Source organism: Syngnathoides biaculeatus, chromosome 22 (assembly GCF_019802595.1).
Source record: "Syngnathoides biaculeatus isolate LvHL_M chromosome 22, ASM1980259v1, whole genome shotgun sequence".
Lineage (NCBI taxonomy): Eukaryota > Metazoa > Chordata > Actinopteri > Syngnathiformes > Syngnathidae > Syngnathoides > Syngnathoides biaculeatus.
In genome coordinates, this window is record NC_084661.1 from 1,795,133 (window position 1) to 1,817,212 (window position 22,080).

A 22,080-nucleotide genomic window follows, 5' to 3' on the forward strand; every position below is an offset into this window, starting at 1 on the left:
CACTCCTCCACACAGATCTTCTCAAGATCAGATAGGTTTCTGGGCTGTCGCTGAGAAACACGGAGTTTCAGCTCCCTCCAAAGATTTGGTATTGGAATTAGGTCTAGAGACTGGCTAGGCCATGTCAGAACCTTGATATGCTTCTTCTGGAGCCACTCCTTGATTTTCCTGGCTGTGTGCTTCGGGTCATTGTCATGTTGAAAGACCCAGCCACGACCCATCTTCTATGCTCTGACTGACGGAAAGAGGTTGTTCCCAAAAATCTCACAATACATGGCCCCGGTCATCCTCCCCTTAAGTTACAGTGCAGTCATCCTGTGCCATTTGCAGAAAAACAACCCCAAAGCATGATGCTACCACACCCATGCTTCACAGTAGAGATGGTGTTCTTGGGATGGAACTCATCATTCGTCTTCCTCCAAACACGATCAGTGGAATTATGACCAAAAAGTTCCATTTTGGTCTCATCTGACGACAAAAATTTCTCCCATGACTCCTCTGTATCATCCAAATGGTCATTGGCATTCTTAAGACAGGCCTTGACATGTGCGGGTTTAAAAAGGGGAACCTTCCATGCCATGCATGATTTCAAACTGTGACGTCTTAGTGTATTACCAACAGTCACCTTGGAAACGGTGGTCCCAGCTCTTTTCAGGTCATTGACCAAGTCCTGTAGTCCTCGGCTGATTCCTCACCTTTCTAAGGATCATTGAGACCCCACGAGGTGATATCTTGCATGGGGCTCCACTCTGATTGAGATTGACCGTCATGTTTAGCTTCTTCCATTTTCTAATGATTGCTCCAACAGTGGCCCTTTTTTCACCAAGCTGTTTGACAATTTCTCCATACCCTTTTCCACCCGTGTGGAGTTGTACAATTTTGTCTCTGGTGTCTTAGGACAGCTCTTTTGGTGTTGGCCATGTTACAAGTTTGAGTCTTACTGATTGTATGGGGTGGACAGGTGTCTTTATGCCGCAAACAACCTCACACAGGTGCTTCTGATTCAGGATAATACATGGAGTGGAGGTGGACTTTTTAAAGGCGGACTAACAGGTCTTTGAGGGTCAGAATTCTAACTGATAGACAGGTGTTCAAATACTTATTTGCAGCTCTATCTATCACAGAAATCGTTAAAAAATCCTACATTGTGATTTCTGGATTTTTCTTTTTAGATTATCTCTCTCACAGTGGACATGCATCTATGATAAAAATTTCAGACCCCTCCATGATTTCTAGATGGGAGAACTTGCAATATAGCAGGCTGTTCAAATACTTATTTTCTTCACTGTAAAGTTTTGCCATCAGAAATACTAAATGTTTACCATTTCTGATTTTCCAAGCAGGTCGGGGAAGAAAAATATTCTACCTAAATAGAGAATAATCAGTCAGAATATTCAGGATAGATAAATGACAATCGGGCCTTTCCTGAGTTTAACCGGAATGGGGAAATTGGGCTCAAATTAAACTTGATTATTGGGACATGCATTCCCTGCTTATGATATTTTGGACAATTCTGTTGGAACAGAACTTTCCCTGTTCTAGTAAAATTGTCCAAGGACGGTAGAAGACTACATGGAAGCTTTTAACTTCTTGTATGTGTTCTCCTGGGGTTCCCAATAATTTGTTCACATATGACGCTTTTCCACTTAGCTCTACTTGACCTTTGTTTAGGAAATTTCAAACTGAAAAAAGTAACTCTACAGGGAACTGTAAAAACCTTAATCTAATACCTGAATCAATAACAGTCAGTGCCAAACAATACTAAAGGAGAGTAGGGGTCTCCTGGATGGTATCTACTTTTCGGGGTGTGGCTGTTGGCAAAGGGACAAATTGTACCCAATGGACGAATGACCAAGAACATCCTAGGCCAGCATAAGCATATGCTAATTTTTATCATTTCTAGCCAAGTATCATGCATGCTATCTATGCTTGGAACCACTGCTGACCAGGTACTACAGATAGAACCTACTACAACCTGGTTTCGTTAATAGCAAAATGTGAATAGTGTGAAGCGGAGAGTAAGTGTCTTGTAGTGAAAAAGAAGTATTGGTGTATCTGTTTCTGGTGTATAAGAAAATAGTTTTTTTTTTAATTTATGTCAATTAATTAATATCGCTCTTCTAACAAATACTATTTGACATTTTCACTGCCATCCGAAGTCCTGCCCCGCCATCTGATAAAAACGCTGGTTATGCGGCTTGTAAAAATCCCTCAGTTTCTGCATCACCTCCGGGTCAATGGAGGCATGCGTCCTCCCTTTGGTCTTCCCCAAGCAGTGCGGTTTACTGCTCCCCTCCGGCTTCTTGAGGCAGGGGAAGCCTTTTGTTTTGTTGAAGTAGAAGTGTTTGTCTGTGACGATCCTTTGGAGGCCTAAAAAGTCCTGGACTTTCCCAACTTCCCCAGCTGGATCAGAGATGAGCCCTTCGCCGCTGACCAGATGCACCTGACTCCGGGGGAACCAGGCCAGCCATCGCTCCAAGTGCTGGGCGTACAGTCCAATCCATAGAGGGCTCCACTGAGCATCAATCTGACCTGAAACACAGATACAGTATCTGTTCAGCATTAAAAATCATCATTGCAGTCTGGAAATGGTGACTGTTAGCCATTTGGTGCTCTAATTATACTACTTTTTTAATGTGAGAAAATATGGGTCGGCACCAACCACTTATGTAGGCTACAAACCAGGAATAAGCAATGCTTGGTCCCCGCCCTTCACTGGAAACATTTTTTGACTAACTGCCGGTTTTCCAAACAAGACAGGTGGCCCAAACCATGTGTTGAGTTGAACCTAATTATATCCAATCAGAATTTATGAAACTCTTACACCAGCTCAGGCTCTCCCTGCCGGAGAGGTGACGGTCTCTGTGGCTTGAGTCAGCTTCTGTCAGCGAGGATCTGACCCTAAAGCTTCCTGCCTTTGCCCACTGCCCAGCTCACACAGCACAGGACCGCCTTGCCCACCAACCCAGGCACCAGGAACACAGACCTGGCCATTAGGCACTTGCCATCATGCCCCACCAAAGGGCCTGGCTCCAGAACATGACCCATGTTCAGGCAAGGGAAAATGCTTTGTTGAGTAATGTTACTTGTCCACCATGTCAAACTGGACACGGGGGAGCACCAGTCACTCTACCAAAACACCACAATGCAGCATGCGAGAAACCATTGATGCTTGCCTATGACTGATATACAGAAGTCTCACCTGTGGTACGGTTTTTGAAGGCAAGGATTTCAAAAGGAGGGATGTTGGGGGTCTTGGAGATGATCTGCGTGTAATCTGATATCGCTCGAGTCACCGGGTCCCGCACAACAACGATCAACTTCACATCTTGTGACATTGCGCGGACTCGTGGTGGTGTTTCCACGGTAACGAAGTAGCGAGGCGTCTTCTCCATTACGATCTGGCCATCCAGTGCTTTGGGCATCATACTCCTGGAAATACATGAAACTATGTTAAGACAGAGGAACTTTTCCAATCAGGGCAAATCTCCATCTATATTTTCCTTGTTATTATGGAAATATACTTTACAACTACATGTCCCAAATAAAGGAAAAGAAGCTTGAAATTTTTAATGCAGCCCGATGGGTGGCACAAGACAGTTTAAACTGTAGTCTGGGCCCAAGCCCAGATACTGTAAATGCAGAGGGTCGAGTCAGTAAGGGCACCCATCTTAAAACTTTGCCAAACAAATATGAGCACTCATCCAAAGAATTCCACCATTGTTGCCTGGGTTAACAACATCCGCCACTGGTGCCGATAACCTACAGGGCGCTGGTGGCGATTCAGCTTCTTGTGGGTTGAAGACAAAGGTGAAGTCGAATGTGAGTTCTTTGGCAGAAAGAGAAGAGGAAAGCACAGAACTTAGAACTGCATTTGGGAACTTTGAATGTTGGGATTATGACAGGGAAAGTTCAGGAATTGTTTGACATGATGATTAGTAGAAAGGTTGAAAGGTGGAAATGAGCAGGTGGAAAGGCACTATGTGTAGATGTTTATAGGGTGCGGTTCAAATTATTTTATGATGTTGTAGATGGGGAGAGAAATGGAGCAGGCGTGATTTTAAAGGAAGACCTGGCTAAGAATGTCTTGGATGTGAAAAGGGCATCAAATGGAGTGATGAGGCCGAAACCTGAAACTGAGGGTGTTATCAATAATGTGATTAGTGGGCACGCCCCACAGGTTGGATGTGACTTAGAGGTGAAAGACAAATTCTGGAAGGGGCGGGACGAAGTGGTTCTGAACATCCCAAACAGCAAGAGAGCAGTGATTGGTACAGATCATAATGGACATGTTGCTGAAGGAAACGGGCGATGAAGAAGTAATGGGTAGCTGCAGCATCCAGGAAAGGAACTTTGAGTGATAGATGGTGGTAGAATTTGTAAAAAGGATGGAAATGGGAACAGTGAAAACTTTTTTTCTTCAAGACACAGGACCAAAGGGTGGCCTACAAGAGTTGAGGTAGAAGCATGCTGCTGGAGACGATGTAATATGAAGGAGGTTACTGAGTGTAAGGTAGGGGAGAATGTGGATAGACAGCAAAGGATGGTGGTGTGTAAATTGTCTCTAGTGGTGGGGAGGAACATTAAGGGTAATTAGGGTAAGATAAAGTTGAAAAAACACACAGTAACATTACGGGAAAGAATAGTGGCGTCTAGACTCAGGACAAATGTCAGTATTTGTGAGCAACCATTTGGGTTCATGCCCAGAAAGAGTACCACAGATACATTATTTGCCTTGAGGGTGTTGATGGAGAAGTACAGAGGAGGTCAGAAAGAGCTCGGTATGTGAGAGAAAGCTGCACTACCAGGAAAATACTCATCTATTCTATTCATTCTGAACCGCTCCTGATGATATGTGGCACAGTTGTGTACTGTGAGTTATTTATTTATTTGTTTGTTTAAGATTGAGTGTTTCAATAATTGTGACATGTAAATGATATTACAAAGTGGATTAAGTCAGGTAAGTCATCACTGAATCCTCAGGAACCAGATGTACGGTACGCCATTTTGCTGCTCACATACATCTTATACAAGCAGAGCAAAGGAAATCCAACTTATTTGTGCCGTATGTTTCATGCATGTACATGATTGAAAGAAAAAACATTTAAAACTAAATATTTTGGACTGTACTGGGTATTTTTAGCCCATGGACAAAATTAATAATTTTGTAATGGATTGGTGTCCACTTTAATTTAACAGATTTGTATGTGTGACAATGAAACAAAAAAACATGCTACAGATATTAAGTGACTGACCGAGCAATTATCTCATTTTTAAACAATAATCTCTTACCAGAAACACAGTCATTGGTGATTTTTATGACGGTTAATGTATGCCAACAGTAAAAGAATAAACATACACATACTCGACTGTAGACACATACTGTACTATGTGGAGGCTTGGTAGTGCCTCTGTTATTGGCAAAGGTTTCATATGTGCTTGTAACTCAAGACACCATCAATACCTCCCAAAGCTGCCTGACTACTGTATTATGAATCTGACGTACACACACAGTGAATACATTTGCTTGGATCAGTTCGAGACACACAGTCTGCAGACGCCCTTTGTCCTTCCAATAGCCTGCGCATCAGGAGCCTCACAGTCTGCACGCATCCACACACGCACACACATGCGCACGCACACACACGTACACACACACACTTATTTACACAGCTTTTCAAATCACTTAGTGAAGAACTTTGCCAGCCAGTTTATACTTTTGGGTGCATTTATGTTTCGCTGTCAGACACTGTGGAAACTAGTGTATCCATGAGTACTAGTGCTTCTGGCGGTGTTTTAAATGAAAGGACAGGGTGACGGATGAAGGAATGATGGCAGCGGATACAAATGCATCCCCATTAGCAAGCTGTCTGCGAATAGCCAGTAGACAAGAGCGCCCCCTCCCCATTCTTAACACAAAGAACTAATTAGTGCCCTCGAGAACAACAGGAAAAGATGATGTGTGATTTTTTTTTAGGTTTTGGGCAGATGTACTTATTGACAGACATAATTATCAACTGACCCCCCCCAAAAAAAATTTAATCTATCCATGTATGCATTAATTTAACATACTACTTCATTTAATTCATGAAATGTGGCTAAACTGGTGACATATGTGACAATTGTGTAATGTATTTGGCTTACAAACAATATTTTAAAGTCCTACCGACATCCCTATATACATTGTAAAATTGATATTGTTATGAAAATTACATGTAATATTATTCACTTCAATGTCTATACGAAAAAATGAGCCCAAAGTTGCAGAAGTCTCACTCAACATCCCAGTGGTAGCCATATTGCTTGGTATGTTATTTACAGCTGTCACACTGGGACAGTCGCCATTGAGAAGACGTTGTGCCACCTGCTATGGGAGATGAACAACCGAGATTTTTAGATTTTTTCCGACGCCCCTTCTGACACAGAAGCTCTTTTTGAAGAAGAGACCATCTCACAATCGAGTGAAGTGACTGGGGCAATATCACTATCGTTTCGAGCCATATTTAGATGAGCGAGCGACGACAACGAACGCTGTAAGGACAATGTATGCCGCGAACATTGACACATTTAACTTCCCTGATTTACGTACTTTATTAATATGACGCGGATAATTTGTTACTTCTGAGAGGATTATGCCCCCCCCCAACTATTGTTTATTTTCGTCTCTCTATACACACCTCACTGTCATTTGGAACCCACGAAGCTCTCATCCTTTGCAGTTGTGCAATCCATTTTTCACGATGATCAGGGTGTTTTGGAAACGTGTGAAGAGTGAATCCATCCTCCAGTAATACAACGAGACGGCATTTTGGCTAACATGCAGGAAAAAACAGCTACTTTCCCGTCGCTAAAACTGGTATAAACACACGAACCACCAGTGTGAGCGTCAGGAAAAAAAACGTCACTTCCTGCTTCTTCTCCAAAACGAATGCCTGAGAGGATTTTCATGGCGGGAGATACAAAAATCCATATACGACAACATCATGAATATGTGGTGAAAAAACGGATGGGTCCGTTCCAGCTGCCTCTTTAAATTGAAAACATACTAAAAATCATGTGATACATGTCGGTAGACCTTTAAGAATTAATGGTTAAGATCGGTTTGAACGAGGACAACAACCAATTAATTGGTTGATACAATTTTAGCCTATTTCCATTTTAAACAGTGTGATATTCAAAGAAACGAACAAAATTCCGCAAAAAAATGTCACTGTTGTAAAATCAAACACTAAAGGACAAAGTATTGTGAAACAGTCAAATGTTATGCTTAAAATTAATAACTTTGTTGTTGAAAAAATTAAAGGACCAAAATCTAATTAATTTATTTATTATGCATTTTTAAACATTAATTGGACACTCTAAATTGCCCCTAGGTGTGATTGTGAGTGCGGCTGTTTGTCTCGATGTGCCCTGCGATTGGCTGGCAACCAGTTCAGGGTCCACCCTGCCTCCTGCCCAATGAGAGCTGGGATAGGGTTCAGTACTCCCGCAACCCTTGTGAGGATAAGCGGCAAGTAAAAATGGATGGATGGACAGATGGATGGTTGAAGAATGGGAGATCAGAATTTTATTCTTCCAGATATTAGAATCCGCATCATAAACTGTGAGAGACCCCATACATCCATCCATTTTCTTATCCGCTTATCCTCACGAGGGTCGCAGGAGTGGCGGAGCCAATCCGAGGTGTCATCGGGCAGAAGGCAGGGTGAAATGGTTGCCAGCCAATCGCAGGGCACATGGAGATAGACAACAGTCACACTCACAGTGTGGCAATTTAAATTGTTTACTTACCCGTTTTGTGTGTGTGTGTTCGGCAACATTGCAAGTTTCAGGTCACCTCCTCATCAGCTTGTGTTTCATTTCACATCAAAATCACTGAGCCTTTGACTCAGCCAGACTTGGTGTCGACCACACATAAGCATTTGTAAATATTCATCTGTAGGCTGGGAAGGAGAAATCATTTTTTTAACAAAACCTCCAAAACAAGAGGATCATTGGTCAGGATAATCTTTGAGCAGCATCTGGCAATCAGGCCTTTTCTGTCTTCAATCAGAAGCAAGGAGAAAATAAGATGGGGCCCAATTATCGGAACATGTACCTCTCTATAAATGTTCCATTCTAGTTCCAACTGAGATAAAAGGATGAGTTATTGTCTCTATATGGAAAAAAGGGCAATTTCCTTTCATGCTGTGGCTTCCCTGAGCCAAAGACATGAACTATTGCCCCTTTTATTTATTTCAATGGGACCACTGTGGCGTTGTGATGCTCAGTGAAACATGATTCTTCCCATCTTATGAATGAACGCCAGCTACGGTTGTGCAGTTTAGAGTAATTATTGATTGTTTTGGCTAAATTCAAAGTGATGGCAGCCGTTACAGTACTTCAGTTTGACGGATTTTCCATCCATTTGGTAAGTGTGTAAGACAAACCTTGGGAGGTGGTTGCGAGGTAACTCAGCCTTCTTTATATAGAGAGAAAAGAGAGAGACTGCCTGGAGGATCTTTGGTACTGAGAGCGTTTATTTTACAATTCATAAGAAACTTTTTCAGTAACATCTCGGATCTCTTTTTATGAAACTTTGCCATCCTTGTTTAAAGCTACTTCATCAAAACTACATAGCCCACTTGGATTTTTATACGATTTTCTTTATGTAGGTGCATACATGTGCCTCTCGTTTCTATTTCAGAGTTCTCCCTTTGCTTGTGTGGGTCTCCGAGTACTTCAGTATATCTTCGCCATTCCAAAAACATGTATGCCATGTTAAACTGAAAATAATAGCCATGACTCGAAGTGTTTTCCTGCTTGAATGTTGTCGGCTTCACGTTGTTGAGATTTGCTTTGTAAAATGTCGGTAATGATTCTATGTTCGATGTTGATTTGTATTTACTTTTTTTTCTCAGAAAACCACCCTACACACTCGTGCATTTACAGTATTTATATACATATACTGTATATTTACATGTGGTACACATGCCTGACTTTGGTCTGGGCAGCGTGGGATCGATTCCCACTCAGTGATGGTGTTGATATCTGTCCTATGACTGAGTGGCGGCCAGTTCAGGGTGTAGTCTGCTTTTCGCCCGAAGCTGGCTCAGTTAGGCTCCGGCTCTCCTGTGAGCCTTGTGAGGATACGCAACTTGGATAACGGATGGATGGATGCATATCTATATATTGCAAAAAAATAAATAAAAGATCTGGTAGAATATCCCTCAATATTGAAAATAGTGAAACTTGGCAATATACTCAACAATGTTCATCTTGATGCTTGAGTTTTTATCACTCCTAATAGTTATGCAAACTTCCAGGTATGTTTCATGACCACTCCCCCCAACTCCCTCCACGTTTTTGTAAGAAGCAGCTGGTAACATGTGACAATGAAATCCCTTACTGAAGCAATCTGACTTTTTAACTGCATTAATTGGCACTTTGAGTGAAAGATCAAACATCCAATATGCTGAACACCAGGATTAGCCAGCAGTTTATCGTAAGCTTGTGTTTGCCTTCGAGGAAGCTCTCTTTAGTTTACCAATTCCCCAATATTTCATCCACACTCCCTGGTGGGATATGCGCCAGACTCACTGAAGCCGCTAGCTATTGATCTTCACGGTGGATTAACGTAACCACGCATTGGTCTACACTCGGGAACAGCGTCCACTAGGATGGTTTGTGATTGGCACAAGGCGGCGTGAATACAAGAGGACAGAGTATTAGACAGAAGGTAATAATGCAGCAGTGGACCTCAGCTGGAAGTGAGAGTGGCAGGTGGGAAATGGGGGCGTGAATCACCCTCTAGAGCCCCATCAGTAGCATGCTGTTTGTTACAAAATGTGACGCTATTAAAATGTTCATCAGATGGAATATGCAGCAATGGATATTGGTATTGTATTTATCAAGTATGCGAATGGTAACTCTATTTAAGTTGTGATCCAAGGAACAAAAAGGAGCTTTAACTGTTTTTGTTTTTTTGTTTTTTTGAGACATGCTCATAATTTGAGGAGATAAATATGAGTCTGTATGCATGAGAGTGTTATTAGGAGGCCTCTCATTGTCCCTGTATGGGGGACCATTAAGGGGTTGCTCTATTGTGGCTGTGCCCTGTCCACTTCCAAAAGACATCCATCATAAAGGTGCATGGGGTCTCGAGGGAGGGTCTTAATGAGAGCCGAGCTGCCCCGCCCATCTGGGCCCTAGTGACGATCACCTACATAACACATCCTGGACTGACCACACCTGAACCCCAGTTAATCACACAATCAACAAAACCACAAGGTGAACGCCAAATCAGATCTGTTAAGAAAAGCAATGCCCCCTTCCCAGTTTCTTTCAGGGTTTAAAATAAAGATAAATGGTAAAAATATTTTCAACATGTTTTCGCCTGCTGCGTAGGGGCAAATTTGAGTCAGCATTGTCTTTTGTAACCGCCCTGGGAATGGTGCAGAACAACCAATGTTGTGACAGGCATTCTTCTTTGATTTGCATGGCAATTACCTGCCATTGTAGGAACACAAAAACACAAGTCCCTCCATACGCTGTGTCATGGTGGCACAAAGCCACAAACAGCCCCCATTAATGGGTGCATTATGAATTGCACATGGAGCAGAGTCATCGGAGCAGATGATTGTGAAAAGAATTCGTCATTTTTCATCTTCCTTTTTGTCATTGGATGACCTTCACGACATGCTCCCCTGAATTTCTCACAAATACGTACAATATGGAAAGGGATGCCAGTGTCACTCAACTCAAGCCATCTCAACTGTATTGAAAAAACTATTTAAAAAACAACAGCTGTACGGAGGGTCAAGCATAGAACATAAAACAAAAACAATAACACATGGGTTTATAGATCAATAAATACATAGTATTCTCTAGGGAACATGGTAGTACAGCTGTCGAGCGTTGCCCTCACAGTTCTGAGGTCCAGGGTTCAATCCCAGGCCCGCCATTATGGAGTTTGCATGTTCTCCCGGTATGTGTGTCAGTGTGTGGGTTTTCGCCAGGCCCTCGGGTTTCCTACCACATCCCAAATAACATGCAACGTCAATTGGACACTCTAAATTGCCCCGAGATGTGATTGTGAGTGCAGCTGTTTTTCTCTTTGTGCCCTGTGATTGGCTGGCAACCATTTCAGGGTGTACCCTGCCTCCAGGCAACTCCTGTGACCCTTGTGAGGATAAGTGGCTAAGAAAATGGATTGATGGATGGATGAAATATTCAAGAGCAGTGTCCTTCAAATTGGTATTTGGCAGTAACAGGAAGTCCAGAGTTTTCTTCCTTTTTTGTGCACAGGCTCCATGTTGTGTGATGATAGAGCAACAAGATTGAAGCCTCCACTTTTTTCTAATAGTCATTAGACGGTCCACATACAAATTGAAATTGTTCATAACACCTTTATTATTTTGGATGGCTCAGATAATAGATGGATGGATATCTAGAACCTCACCACAATCCCTTTTATCCACACCTTTATAGAGCCAAGCCACACATTTTAAAATTGAAAAATCCCACGGCACACCAACAAAAGTAAATGTCACGAAAAATGGATCAATTAATTACTGTATGTACTTCCCGCATTCTAATAGAAGAGGATTTTTTTTCTGTCTGTCATTGTGCCTCACTGGCATAAATAGATGAATAAAAATACATTATTTCTTGGAATAAATGTTTTTTTTTTTTTTTAGCAATTACATAAAATTGGATAACTTCCCACGGCACACCTGAAGAGCACTCACGGCACACTAATGTACCCTGGCACACTGTTTGGGAATCACTGATCTAGACTTTCTTTTCTCCTTTCTGTGGTCTGGTTTTTGTTTGATTGACATTGAGCCTACATTAAAACAATCTCCCAAGCTTTACCAGTAAGCCAGGGTCAATAACTGATAAATCAGTGTACCTCATGAAAAAAAAGGGAACCAAACCCGGTGTTTCGAGGATAAAATTGTCTCCAGTCTGTGACGGAAACTGAAGTCAGCCTTCACACACAAATGCACACAGATGCATGCCTACACAAATGCGCACGTGATTCTAGCAGTCTTCAGGGTTGAAGTGGAGGTCAGCGCAGATGTGTGACGATGTTGTAACAGTAGTCATCCTTCAGCCCCCAGTCCAGGCAAGATGTATTTCTCCCCTCCGTGCAATTTGTCTCCCGCTCCATTCACTTCTGCACTGAATCCATCAACCACAAGACATCATGAGTCAAATGTGAATTTACCACAGAGCAGGCCTTCAGAGCTGCGTATAAAATGACCCCTTGTTTTTGAGATAATCCCGCTGCAGGATAAAGCTTCCTACTAATTGTCAGAGAAGCTGAGCTGACCAATGCAAAGCGCTCTAATGTTGGAGTCAAGCCAAAGTCAGCTGAGGACAAGGAGGTATCGATCCTTGACAACACGGCACACAGTTAACTTCGAGGCAATCTCATGGTTTAGCGCAGTGTTTTTTCTGATCCAATCTCCTTTCGAACTCCACCAGGGCATCTTTGTCTGGTACTCTGATGAAGATATGGTACTTCCCCCTGGTCATTTTGGTCAGGGTCTGGAAGTTAAAAAGTACTGATATACAGCTGCATCGATGCTAGTGTATACTAGCTCAACATAAAACGTGAACTTCATATACAGATTTGACACCTGACTTTTTATATAATTTTGAAGACTACAACTTAGATAAAAAAAATTGCCATATCAAGAAATAAGAATCTTACATAACAAGCAATCAAAATTATTTTAAATTGGAGTTGTATAAATAAGTATAATGATTTGGATTGAGTTGAACTACTGAAAGTCATCAATTTAAAAATGAGCTTTTATACAGTATTCAAGGCGGCACAGTGGCCCAGCTGGAAAGCGTTGGCCTCACAGTTTTGAGGTCCAGGGTTCAATCCCGAGCCCGCCTGTGTGGAGTTTGCATGTTCTCTCCGTGCCTGCCTGGGTTTTCTCCGGGCACTCCGGTTTCCTCCCACATCCCAAAAACATGCAACATTAATTGGAGACTCTAAATTGCCTCTAGGTGTGATTGTGAGTGCAGCTGTTTGTCTCAATGTGCCCTGCGATTGGTTGGCAACCAGTTCAGGGTGTACCCTGCCTCCTGCCCGTTGACGGCTGGGATGGGCTCCAGCACTTCCCGCGACCTTCGTGAGGATGAGCGGCAAAGAAAATGGATGGATGGATATTTTTTTAAAGGAAAGTAATATGGTGACCGCCATCAGTGCTTGGGCAAGGCCCTATAGCGCCCTCTATCGACCAGTTAGCACTGGTAGTTAGGTCGATTAAAAGATTGAATTCAGTATCATGCAGTTCACTTCTATGAAACTGTAAATTTAAGAACTGTTGCTGAATTGTTGACATATCATCCAAGGAGTCAGTGTTATATGTTATATGTAAAAACTGGGGCAGCACGTTGGATCAGCTGGAAAGCGTTGGCCTCACAGTTCAGTGGTCCCGGGTTCAATCCCGAGCACCCCTGTGTGGAGGTTTCATGCGGCTAAGAAAATGGATGGATGTAAAAACTGCCAACATGGAGCTATCAACAGTACAAAATATGCATGTGGCACAAGAAGCACAACAGGCAATGGAAATCCATTGTCTATTTTAATGAGTACCCCAACTTTCGCCCTCTAACCCCCAAACAAGTCTACTCATCCATTCATCTCTTTTACGGCTTAACCTCATTTGGGTCGTGTGAGCTGGAGCGTGTCCTAGCTGACTTTTGGAGCAAAGGTGGGGTACATCCTGGAGTAATCACCTGCCTGTTTTTTCTTTATTTTTCCAAAATCAAACAATTTATTTTTTCTAATGAAGTTCTCCTGCACCTAAATAGAGTCAGACCACTGACACAAAATAGCAACTAGATTCAATCGACCCTTCGGTCATAGTGGCCCCATAATTTGAAACAATTTTATTTCCCTTGTACTGTGTGTACTCTAGGTGTGTAGTGTTTGGTAATGAACCGGTGTGAGCACATAATTAACTCCCAGCGTCTAGTGACCTTAAGTCAGAGGTCAATTAACAGAGCTGACAGCGATGTCAAGTGGCTCGACATGCCGTGAGCCCCATCTGGTCCGCGGGGATACGTGACAGACTGGTGTCACACTCAAATCACCTGGTGTGACGTTCACCCCAAAACTCACACATGCACATACTGAAAGTAAAACCACAATCAATCTTTCAATGGCTCTTCCAGTGACCATTTCACTCTGTGAGCTCCTCCCAAACCAACTTTAGATCATGCCCCCATAGAGGTCTGCTTGCAGTTCTATGAAAACACATTTTTTGTATTTTGACTTTCCGGACTCAAGCATATCAATTTCTCCCTGAGTCACGTCGAAGACTGTCAGTGCGTTTTAAAACGAGCCGCTTTGATTAGACAGGATTAAAGTTTCCCGTTATCATGCCCGCAGCAGCGCTTACATTAATGCAGTACATGCGCCGGGATGCGCTGGACCACTAAATTGTCAACACCGAGTCTAACCTGCCTCCACACAGAGTTACGTCATGCACTGCGCAGGACTTACACCATTCATAAAACTATAGTACCAAAAGTTATTTCAACCTCATTGATGTGAACAGGAGAAAAAAAATGTTACTGCAATCAAAGGTGATTTGGTCATAATGTTCTCATACCAGACCACAGAAAAAGTGGTTAGTTAATCAAGCCCTTACCAATTTGACTACAACTCTTTAAAGCTGTATTATGACGTTACAGTACATGTGCTGATGCTAAAACTATGTGCGTGTGTGTCAAGTGAGGCTGCCGCTGACACCATTGAGCCAATGCCAATATTGAGCCTCAGTAATACTGTATACAGTAAGCTGGATAGCATTTCATGACACACTCCAGATCTAGGTCCAGTTTTAATCTGGCATATTGGGATCATATTTATGGAGCTGAAACATGAGGTAGAATGCATAAGTATGAGAGTGGTCTTATAATTGTTTGTCGAGGCAATATTTAGTTCACTCAAAATACTGTAATGAATGACAGATCCACTCCTGCCCTTGTTTTCAGTGTGTGTGTACTGAGTATCGGAAGTTTTGACGGAACAGGCTGCAAACAGAGCCACATGACAACAGTAACATCTGGCTCGGGCTCCAGAGATGATTACTCTGCAGCTCTGCAAGGACTCATCCTGCAGGCCTTGCTCTCACCCTGGTTTACATAGAGACACAGACCTACACTAACACGCACAGATTGGTGGAGCCAGATGGCTCATCTAAACCTCAGCAGAATAGTGGTGGGGAAGTGTTTTGGTAAGCAAACACATAGACGAGAAAGCCCAAGACTGTAGCTTCAAATTATAGTAGGTGCTGGTTTATAACCACTTAAAGTTTGAACAGAGATTCGTCAATTTGTCTTATTGTAAGGGTACTCGATGTTAAATAAAGCATGTTTTGTTAACTATGCCCCTTTTAAAAGAAATTGGATTTTCTTTTATGGGCTTCAGATTTAGTTATCCATGTATATCTAATTATATGAATTCTAATTCTTCTATATGGGTTCACAAGTCATAACGGCCCCCGAGGGAAGGCATAACCACATCGATCACAACAAAAATAACTTTGACACCTCAGGATACCATGCAAAAAGTACTCAACACCAAAAACTAGCTTTGTTCTTTAAATGACCTGAAATTATAATAATTAAGGTTGTCATTTTGGGGGTATAAACATATAAACCAAAGGTTATGTGGTCACGTCAGTTCACCATGTAAAAGTTATTCCAGCACGTATTGTGTACAAAGATAGAGAAAATGCTAAATTAGTCAGTTCATTTCTTCATAAACTGCAAGTTTCTGGTCTGAAGGACATGATGAATTGTACTTTTTGTCGAAACCCTTTGAAGGTTTGATTAGTTGAATTGTTTGAATATTTATTGTATTATTAAAATAAAGATGCAAATGTAAAAAAAATACAGTTTCCTTTGTATTTTCTGACATCCAGCATTAGTGTCAATTAACTGTAATTACTAGTTTGCCATCCAATCTATTTATTTATGGGAAAAAAACATCCTTTGAATTGACTTCATTGAAACATATACATGGGTGGCACAGGATGAAAGGGTATTAAATTAACATTTCCTTCTATTTTTTTTTTTTTTTTTTTAGGTTAAGTAGGCAGAATGCAACTGAAAATAAAGTACATTTTTTCAGGGCAGGGTCAGGGGTGAGCCACAGCCAATCATGGCAAACTTTGGGTGTGCTGTTTGCCAGCCAATCGCAGGGAATTCAAATTTCCACTCAGGAAGGTCGCAGCCAAGATTGGTTTCCTGAATCCCTGAACTGTGAAGTGGTTATTATTATTGTTTGTTTTTTACCACTCAATAAAATGCTCATCCCTAATTCATGCCTTCAGTTAATTTTGTTTGATAACAGTTGTGGTGATGCTCATGTCAACTCCCAGTTGATGTTTACTGTCAAACTCATCATATCACAAACAGAACCGCACGTTGTGTATTTAATACAACCAAACGACTTCGCCATGCATTTGCTGATGCTAACACACAATGGAAAAAGCCATAGGCAGGCGAGTGTTTAGATGACTATATTATACTGCCCCCACCGGGCAATGACTCAATTAGGATGTATGAGCAATCAAGCATGCATAATGACCTATGTATTATGTTATGTGTATTATCTATTAGTATGTTATTACAAGGGCAGCACGGTAGCTCAGCTGGAAAGCGTTAGCCTCACAGTTCTGAGGTCCTGGGTATATTCCCAGACCCGCCTGTGTGGATGTTATTTGTTCTCCCCGTGCCTGCGTGGGTTTTCTCCAGGCATTCCGGTTTCCTCCCACATCCCAAAAACATGCAACATTAATTTTACACTCTAAATTGTCCCTTAGTGTGATTGTGAGGCGGCTGTTTGTCTCCATGTGCCCTGCGATTGGCTGGCAACCAGATCAGGGTGTACCCCACCTCCTGCCCGTTGACAGCTGGGATAGGCTCCAGCACTCCACGCAACCCTTATGAGGATAAGTGGCGAAGAAAATGGATGGATGGATGGATGGATGGATGGATGGATGGATGGATGGATGGATGGATGGATGCTATCATAGTTTGTCCCTATAAAAGTCAATTTGTGTATTAAAAACACATTGCAAAAGTTTTTTTTTTTTGGGGGGGGGGGCGTTCACGACATTTCCATTCATTTCAACGGGAAAAGAAAGTCGCACAAAAAGTCACTTGAAGTCAGCCGAAAATTTGAAACTCCACACGAAGTTAAGAAGGAAAGACTGGCGAAAGTAAACCTACCTGTACCACTCCAATCCTCGTGCGTAATGGCGGTCAAAGAAGTGTGGTTCGGAACCAAGAGCTCGGATGTCAGGATGGAGCCGCAGAAACTCCAAGAGCGCTCTCGTTCCTCCCTTCTTCACCCCGATGATGAGAGCTTGAGGCAACCTCCGAGTGGCCGTCCATTCCTTCGCGGAGCTGTTCGCTTCCATCCCGGCACCTGCGCCGACTGACGCGACTTTGGAAGCATTCCGCTCGTACTCGAGGAACCCGAGCGCGGGCTGCTTGCTATCAGAGTTCTCGACCAGCCCGGACTGGCAGCACCCGGTGAGTAGGTAGACCAGGGAGAAACAGAGGATGCTCAAAGTGGACGCGACGGTGAGCCGGTGAAAGAGCCTCCGGAAGTCCGCCTTTGGAAGATGGTGATGATGAGTGTGAAAAGATGCCATCCCTCAGAGATCCACGGGAGGTGAGAAGCCATTCTACCTGCCCTTCGGCTCACATCTCGGCATATTCACGCTCCTGGGAGAGAAGAAAACTCTTGCAGGGAGTCTTCTTGTCTCGTGCGCCACCCTCTTCCTTCTCCATCCTCCAAATGCGTCGCTTTCTTAAACTTGAGTGACTTTCTGCGTGAAGTCCAGGATGCGGCTCACTTAGAGTCCGAGTCATAGACTACTATAGAGTCATCTTGCTGCGAGTGCGCTTCTCGCCCCTCCCCTTTCGACTGAATTACTCTGCAACTCTCCAGCATAGTTTACCTCAAGAGTCTCTCTCTCTCTCTCTCTCTCTCTCTCTCTCTCTCTCTCTCTTCTCTCTCTCTCTCTCTCTCTCTCTCTCTCTCTCTCTCTCTCTAGATTTTTCAGCTTCAAATAACCGTAAATACAGTGATTCCTTGATTAACAAGGTCAATTCTTTTATAGACCCTAGGCAAAATGGAAATTAATCAAAACTTCATCAATCCATTCCACCCCCCTGGAAAAAAAAATCACATTGTCTTATGTTTACTATCACGTGTTTTTAATCAAGAAAAATAGATCTGATATTTTGCAACATTAAAAAAGCAACAAAAAAAGAATGGGTTTTATAAAGCATTATTATGATATTTTTGGCAGCAACAACTACAGCAAGTGCACCTGAGCTTTGTGCCTTTACGGTTGTGTGGTCGCCTGAGCCTGTCAGCTGTACTGTAAGTATTTAGTCACTACTTGATCTCCAAACATGACTTTTAGTCTACGATAGCTGCTTTCAAGTGTACGTTATACTTGTGTATGACTGTTTTTATGTCGCTGTCCTTTTTTTTTAACTTCACAAATCAAACTGTGGGTTGCAAACACAAAGAAGAGCATCAACCAAATCAATGCTTCAAACACAAAAAAACGTGTACTTTTAAGTCCGGGTATGAGTGTAATGGTAAACATTATTATCTTTTGAAGAAAGTCAAACTGTCATAAAATGCCACTGGAAGCACAAAAACAAGGAAAAGACAAAAGACATTTTAGAACACAATTTTACCAGGAGCCACCCATGCGACACATTATTGAAAATACTAAAGATAAGTTAAAAGAAAGTCTGAAAGAAAAATTCCCAAGACCTTGGACATACACAAGAGAAGAATAAGTGGTGGAAATACTCCTCAGATAAACCCAAAAAATTGGAATGCACAGATGATTTTTTTGTTGTTGTTGTTGTTGTTGACATAAAATGCACGTTCGTGAGAATGCATGTAACCGTAGACACAGTAAACCAGATAAACAAGTGCAGGTCATCGATGTCAATGGGACCCAGGTTCTAAAACAGATAACTTAATTGGCTTAATGGTTAGACAGCATGTAGTGCAGCTGTCAGTCAGCTGATCCTGACCCACAGTAGTCGGCGTCAAGCCCCACTCTCAGGCAGTGGCATGAAAAGGGCGGGGAGAGATTGTGGGGTGGGTGGGTGGTGGTGGGGGGGGGGGTCCTGGACATCCAACTGGATGGGCATTAAAATGGAGAATGAGCAACCCAGCCCTTGACCCCGCCCAACGACTGGGTTTTGATCAGGAAAAGCTTCCGTCAGCAACACACTCACCCTCCAGTCGATAATCCTTTATTTCGTTAGCATCCACAGCAGCCCCCCCAACTTCGTTGATGAACGATTTTGAGTGAGGGGCATCACCAGCACTTAGTGCCCCTGGGCAGCGAAACACTTTTTGCGTGCCACTGTTCTCAAGCCTCATGTATCTAAATTATGACTACTGTATTCGACCTTTTACACAGGATGGAGACTAATATTGAAGAGTAAATGCTCGCACCAATCTCAGGTTATCTTTTTTGCACACAAATCACAAGGTTTGTTGTTGTTATTGTTGTTTGTAAACATTTCTGGCTCATATTATTGCAAAGTTGGGGTAAGGTGGAGATAATAGTTCATAGGAGACTTGTTAATTCCCCCTTGTAACCCACACGGCTCAAGCGTGTACATGTTCACTTAGACACGCATACTTCATGTTCCATTTGGCTTACCCCGGTCATTATCCCTTGGCAGATGTGACCCAGACCGTAAAACCACTGTCTCGTCCTCTGGTGATGAAAAAAGACCCACCCCTCATTGTTTACCATCAACCTAAAACTTTGTTAATCTGACTTTTCTGTTGTTGTGATGAATGATAACGAAACACAACTAGACCATCAACAAACATTAGCATTGCATGCACCTTGAAAATTAATTTGTATCTAACGACTTCATTAAAATTTCAAATTAAGTGGAGTGAGTTCAGTCATGAATTGATTACTTTTAAGTACTTCATAAATGTTTATATTTACTGTATACTGTGTGTATATTTTATTCAGTGTCTTGACTTGTTTTTTTGTGGAAGCCACTTTAAATAAAAAAAAAACAATTTGAAAAAACATTAGTAAATCAATTATTTCCAAAACTTTTGGGACTATTTAACTACAAAGCTACATGGTCTCCTACTTTTTAATCATATACTGTATTTGGTGTGGACTGAAGAAAGAAGGCCATCCTGGGCATTACCAACCCTAATTATCTGAAAAAAAAATTAAAAAACACATCAAAGATTATAATTTTTAAAATTATAAATAAATAAGGTGCAGTGAGGGGGGGTCACCAATTCAGAGCGCAAAACATGCCTTGAGTTGATGTCAAATATTTCTCCGTATACATATTGGTCACGACAGTAATGTGATGACTCATTCTTCAAATTCCTTGTTTATTTTATTCCCTAACCTTTGTCGACGGATCACAGGGCAGGGTCGTCAGGTGAGGTTGAGCGTCTTTTGTCTGCAGAAGGCTCGGCTTGATGAAGTAGCCATCAAGAAAAAGCATGACCCCGGGGGGTTCAGGGCCGAAAGCAAAGCAGTTATTCATTATGGGACACAGTGACCAAGCAACCTGATTAATGCAGCGCTGTGCGTCCTTTCTTTCTTTTTTTTAGTATTAGATCCTTTTTTAACAAAGAAACCATTACTGTGGGTGCACTTCTTGGGGGGGGTGTCTTGGGGGGGGTCGTGTAAATGAACTCCTGGCAGATTGCAAATCAAGAGTGTTTATCTTGTATGTAGCGTGATCATCTATGAAATTATATTTGTTGAACCCTGTTCCTGAGCTTCACTTACATCTCTCAGGACCCGTTGAGTGACAGTCCAATTAAATCTAAAGTAATGGTTTGTGTAATCTAGGCAAAGGTATTTCCATAAATCACACGGTGAAAAGTCACCTGCTGTACTTGCCAAGCCAATCACAGACTAACAAGCTCTGGACAGTAATGACCGTCCTTTTTCATGTATTTCATAGTGCAAAATATAATCATATTTAATACTCAGGTGCATTTTTATGGCGCTTGCAAACCAAACTGCTGACTTATCCCATAAGTAGATTGACGGGAAATATGTTATTTTGGTATTTGGATGTTTTAACTCTTCAAATCGTGCTCGTGCTACATGTTTTTTTGTTTGTTTATTTTTTTGTCATTCAAGTTTTACAATTATCTGGTTTAAAGTCTACTCAAGAGGAAATGTATTTTATTTGTCTGTCATACAAATGTAGCTAAAATTTCATTTAAAAATACTTTAAAAATTCTCAACAGAACAGAAATTAATTAAATTTGCGTCAAAGTCAGTCTCAAGATTTTGTTCGAAATGTCACTTAGATTCAGCAAGTCCCGTAACTCCCCAGAATTTGACGTCACATCAAGACAAAATTTAGCCAGAGAGTAAAAAAGCTAGCAAAGATGGTGAGGAAATGTGTCGTATACGGCTGTTCTGCATCAAACACTGACTGAGTCACTTTACATGAATGGCCAAAAATTGAACAGATAGGCAGGTTATGGACTAGGTTTGTGAAGACAAAGCGGGCGCATTGGACTTAACAATCAAAGTGGACAGTAATATGTTCCAAGCATTTCACGGAGGACTGCTTTGAAAACCCGGTACAGCGTTCACTTGGCTGCGGTAGCAAGTAAGTACGTACGTGTTCAATTGCTTAGTAGTGACGAGAATCTTCCTCATTTTATGTAAGTACAAAATCGATATAGATATCTATATGTCAGCTAATATCCATATCCATGTGGATTAGGAGGTGATGAAATTTGGACACTATATAAAGTTAGTGTACCGTTGACGTTGAGGTCTTCCTGAAATGTGAGTACAGTAGTTTGTGCTCTCAAGTGTTACGTGCATGAATTAAAATATGAGCTAAATGCATGTAAATAACCCAAAGAATGGGCTATAAACATGTGATCTTTAAACGTAGAACGATACCGAAGGTTTTGATTTTTGTTTTACGCCGACTCAGTCACTTGTACAACAACAACAACAAACGACCTTTTGTTGTGTGGTAGCAGCATCAGACGTT

At 41.9% G+C, this 22,080-nt stretch overlaps 1 protein-coding gene across 1 annotated transcript; it reads right to left on the reverse strand.

Annotated features, from left to right (window-relative positions):
* Positions 1-2,143: 2,143 nt before the first annotated feature.
* hs3st3l (heparan sulfate (glucosamine) 3-O-sulfotransferase 3-like) lies at positions 2,144-17,675 on the reverse strand. Its single transcript, XM_061810855.1, has 3 exons — positions 17,248-17,675; positions 3,203-3,432; positions 2,144-2,532 (listed from the first exon to the last, which is right to left on the reverse strand). The coding sequence occupies exons 1-3, from the start codon at positions 17,673-17,675 to the stop codon at positions 2,144-2,146; spliced, it is 1,047 nt and encodes a 348-aa protein (XP_061666839.1).
* Positions 17,676-22,080: the final 4,405 nt, after the last annotated feature.

Excerpts from the sequence above, each read along its gene's own strand:
- hs3st3l (XM_061810855.1), bottom strand. The coding sequence starts at position 17,675 with ATGGCATCTTTTCACACTCATCATCACCATCTTCCAAAGGCGGACTTC. Across the intron at positions 3,433-17,247 it reads CGAGGATTGGAGTGGTACAG|GAGTATGATGCCCAAAGCAC; the intron begins GTAGGTTTACTT and ends ATGTATTTCCAG. Across the intron at positions 2,533-3,202 it reads CTTCAAAAACCGTACCACAG|GTCAGATTGATGCTCAGTGG; the intron begins GTGAGACTTCTG and ends TCTGTGTTTCAG.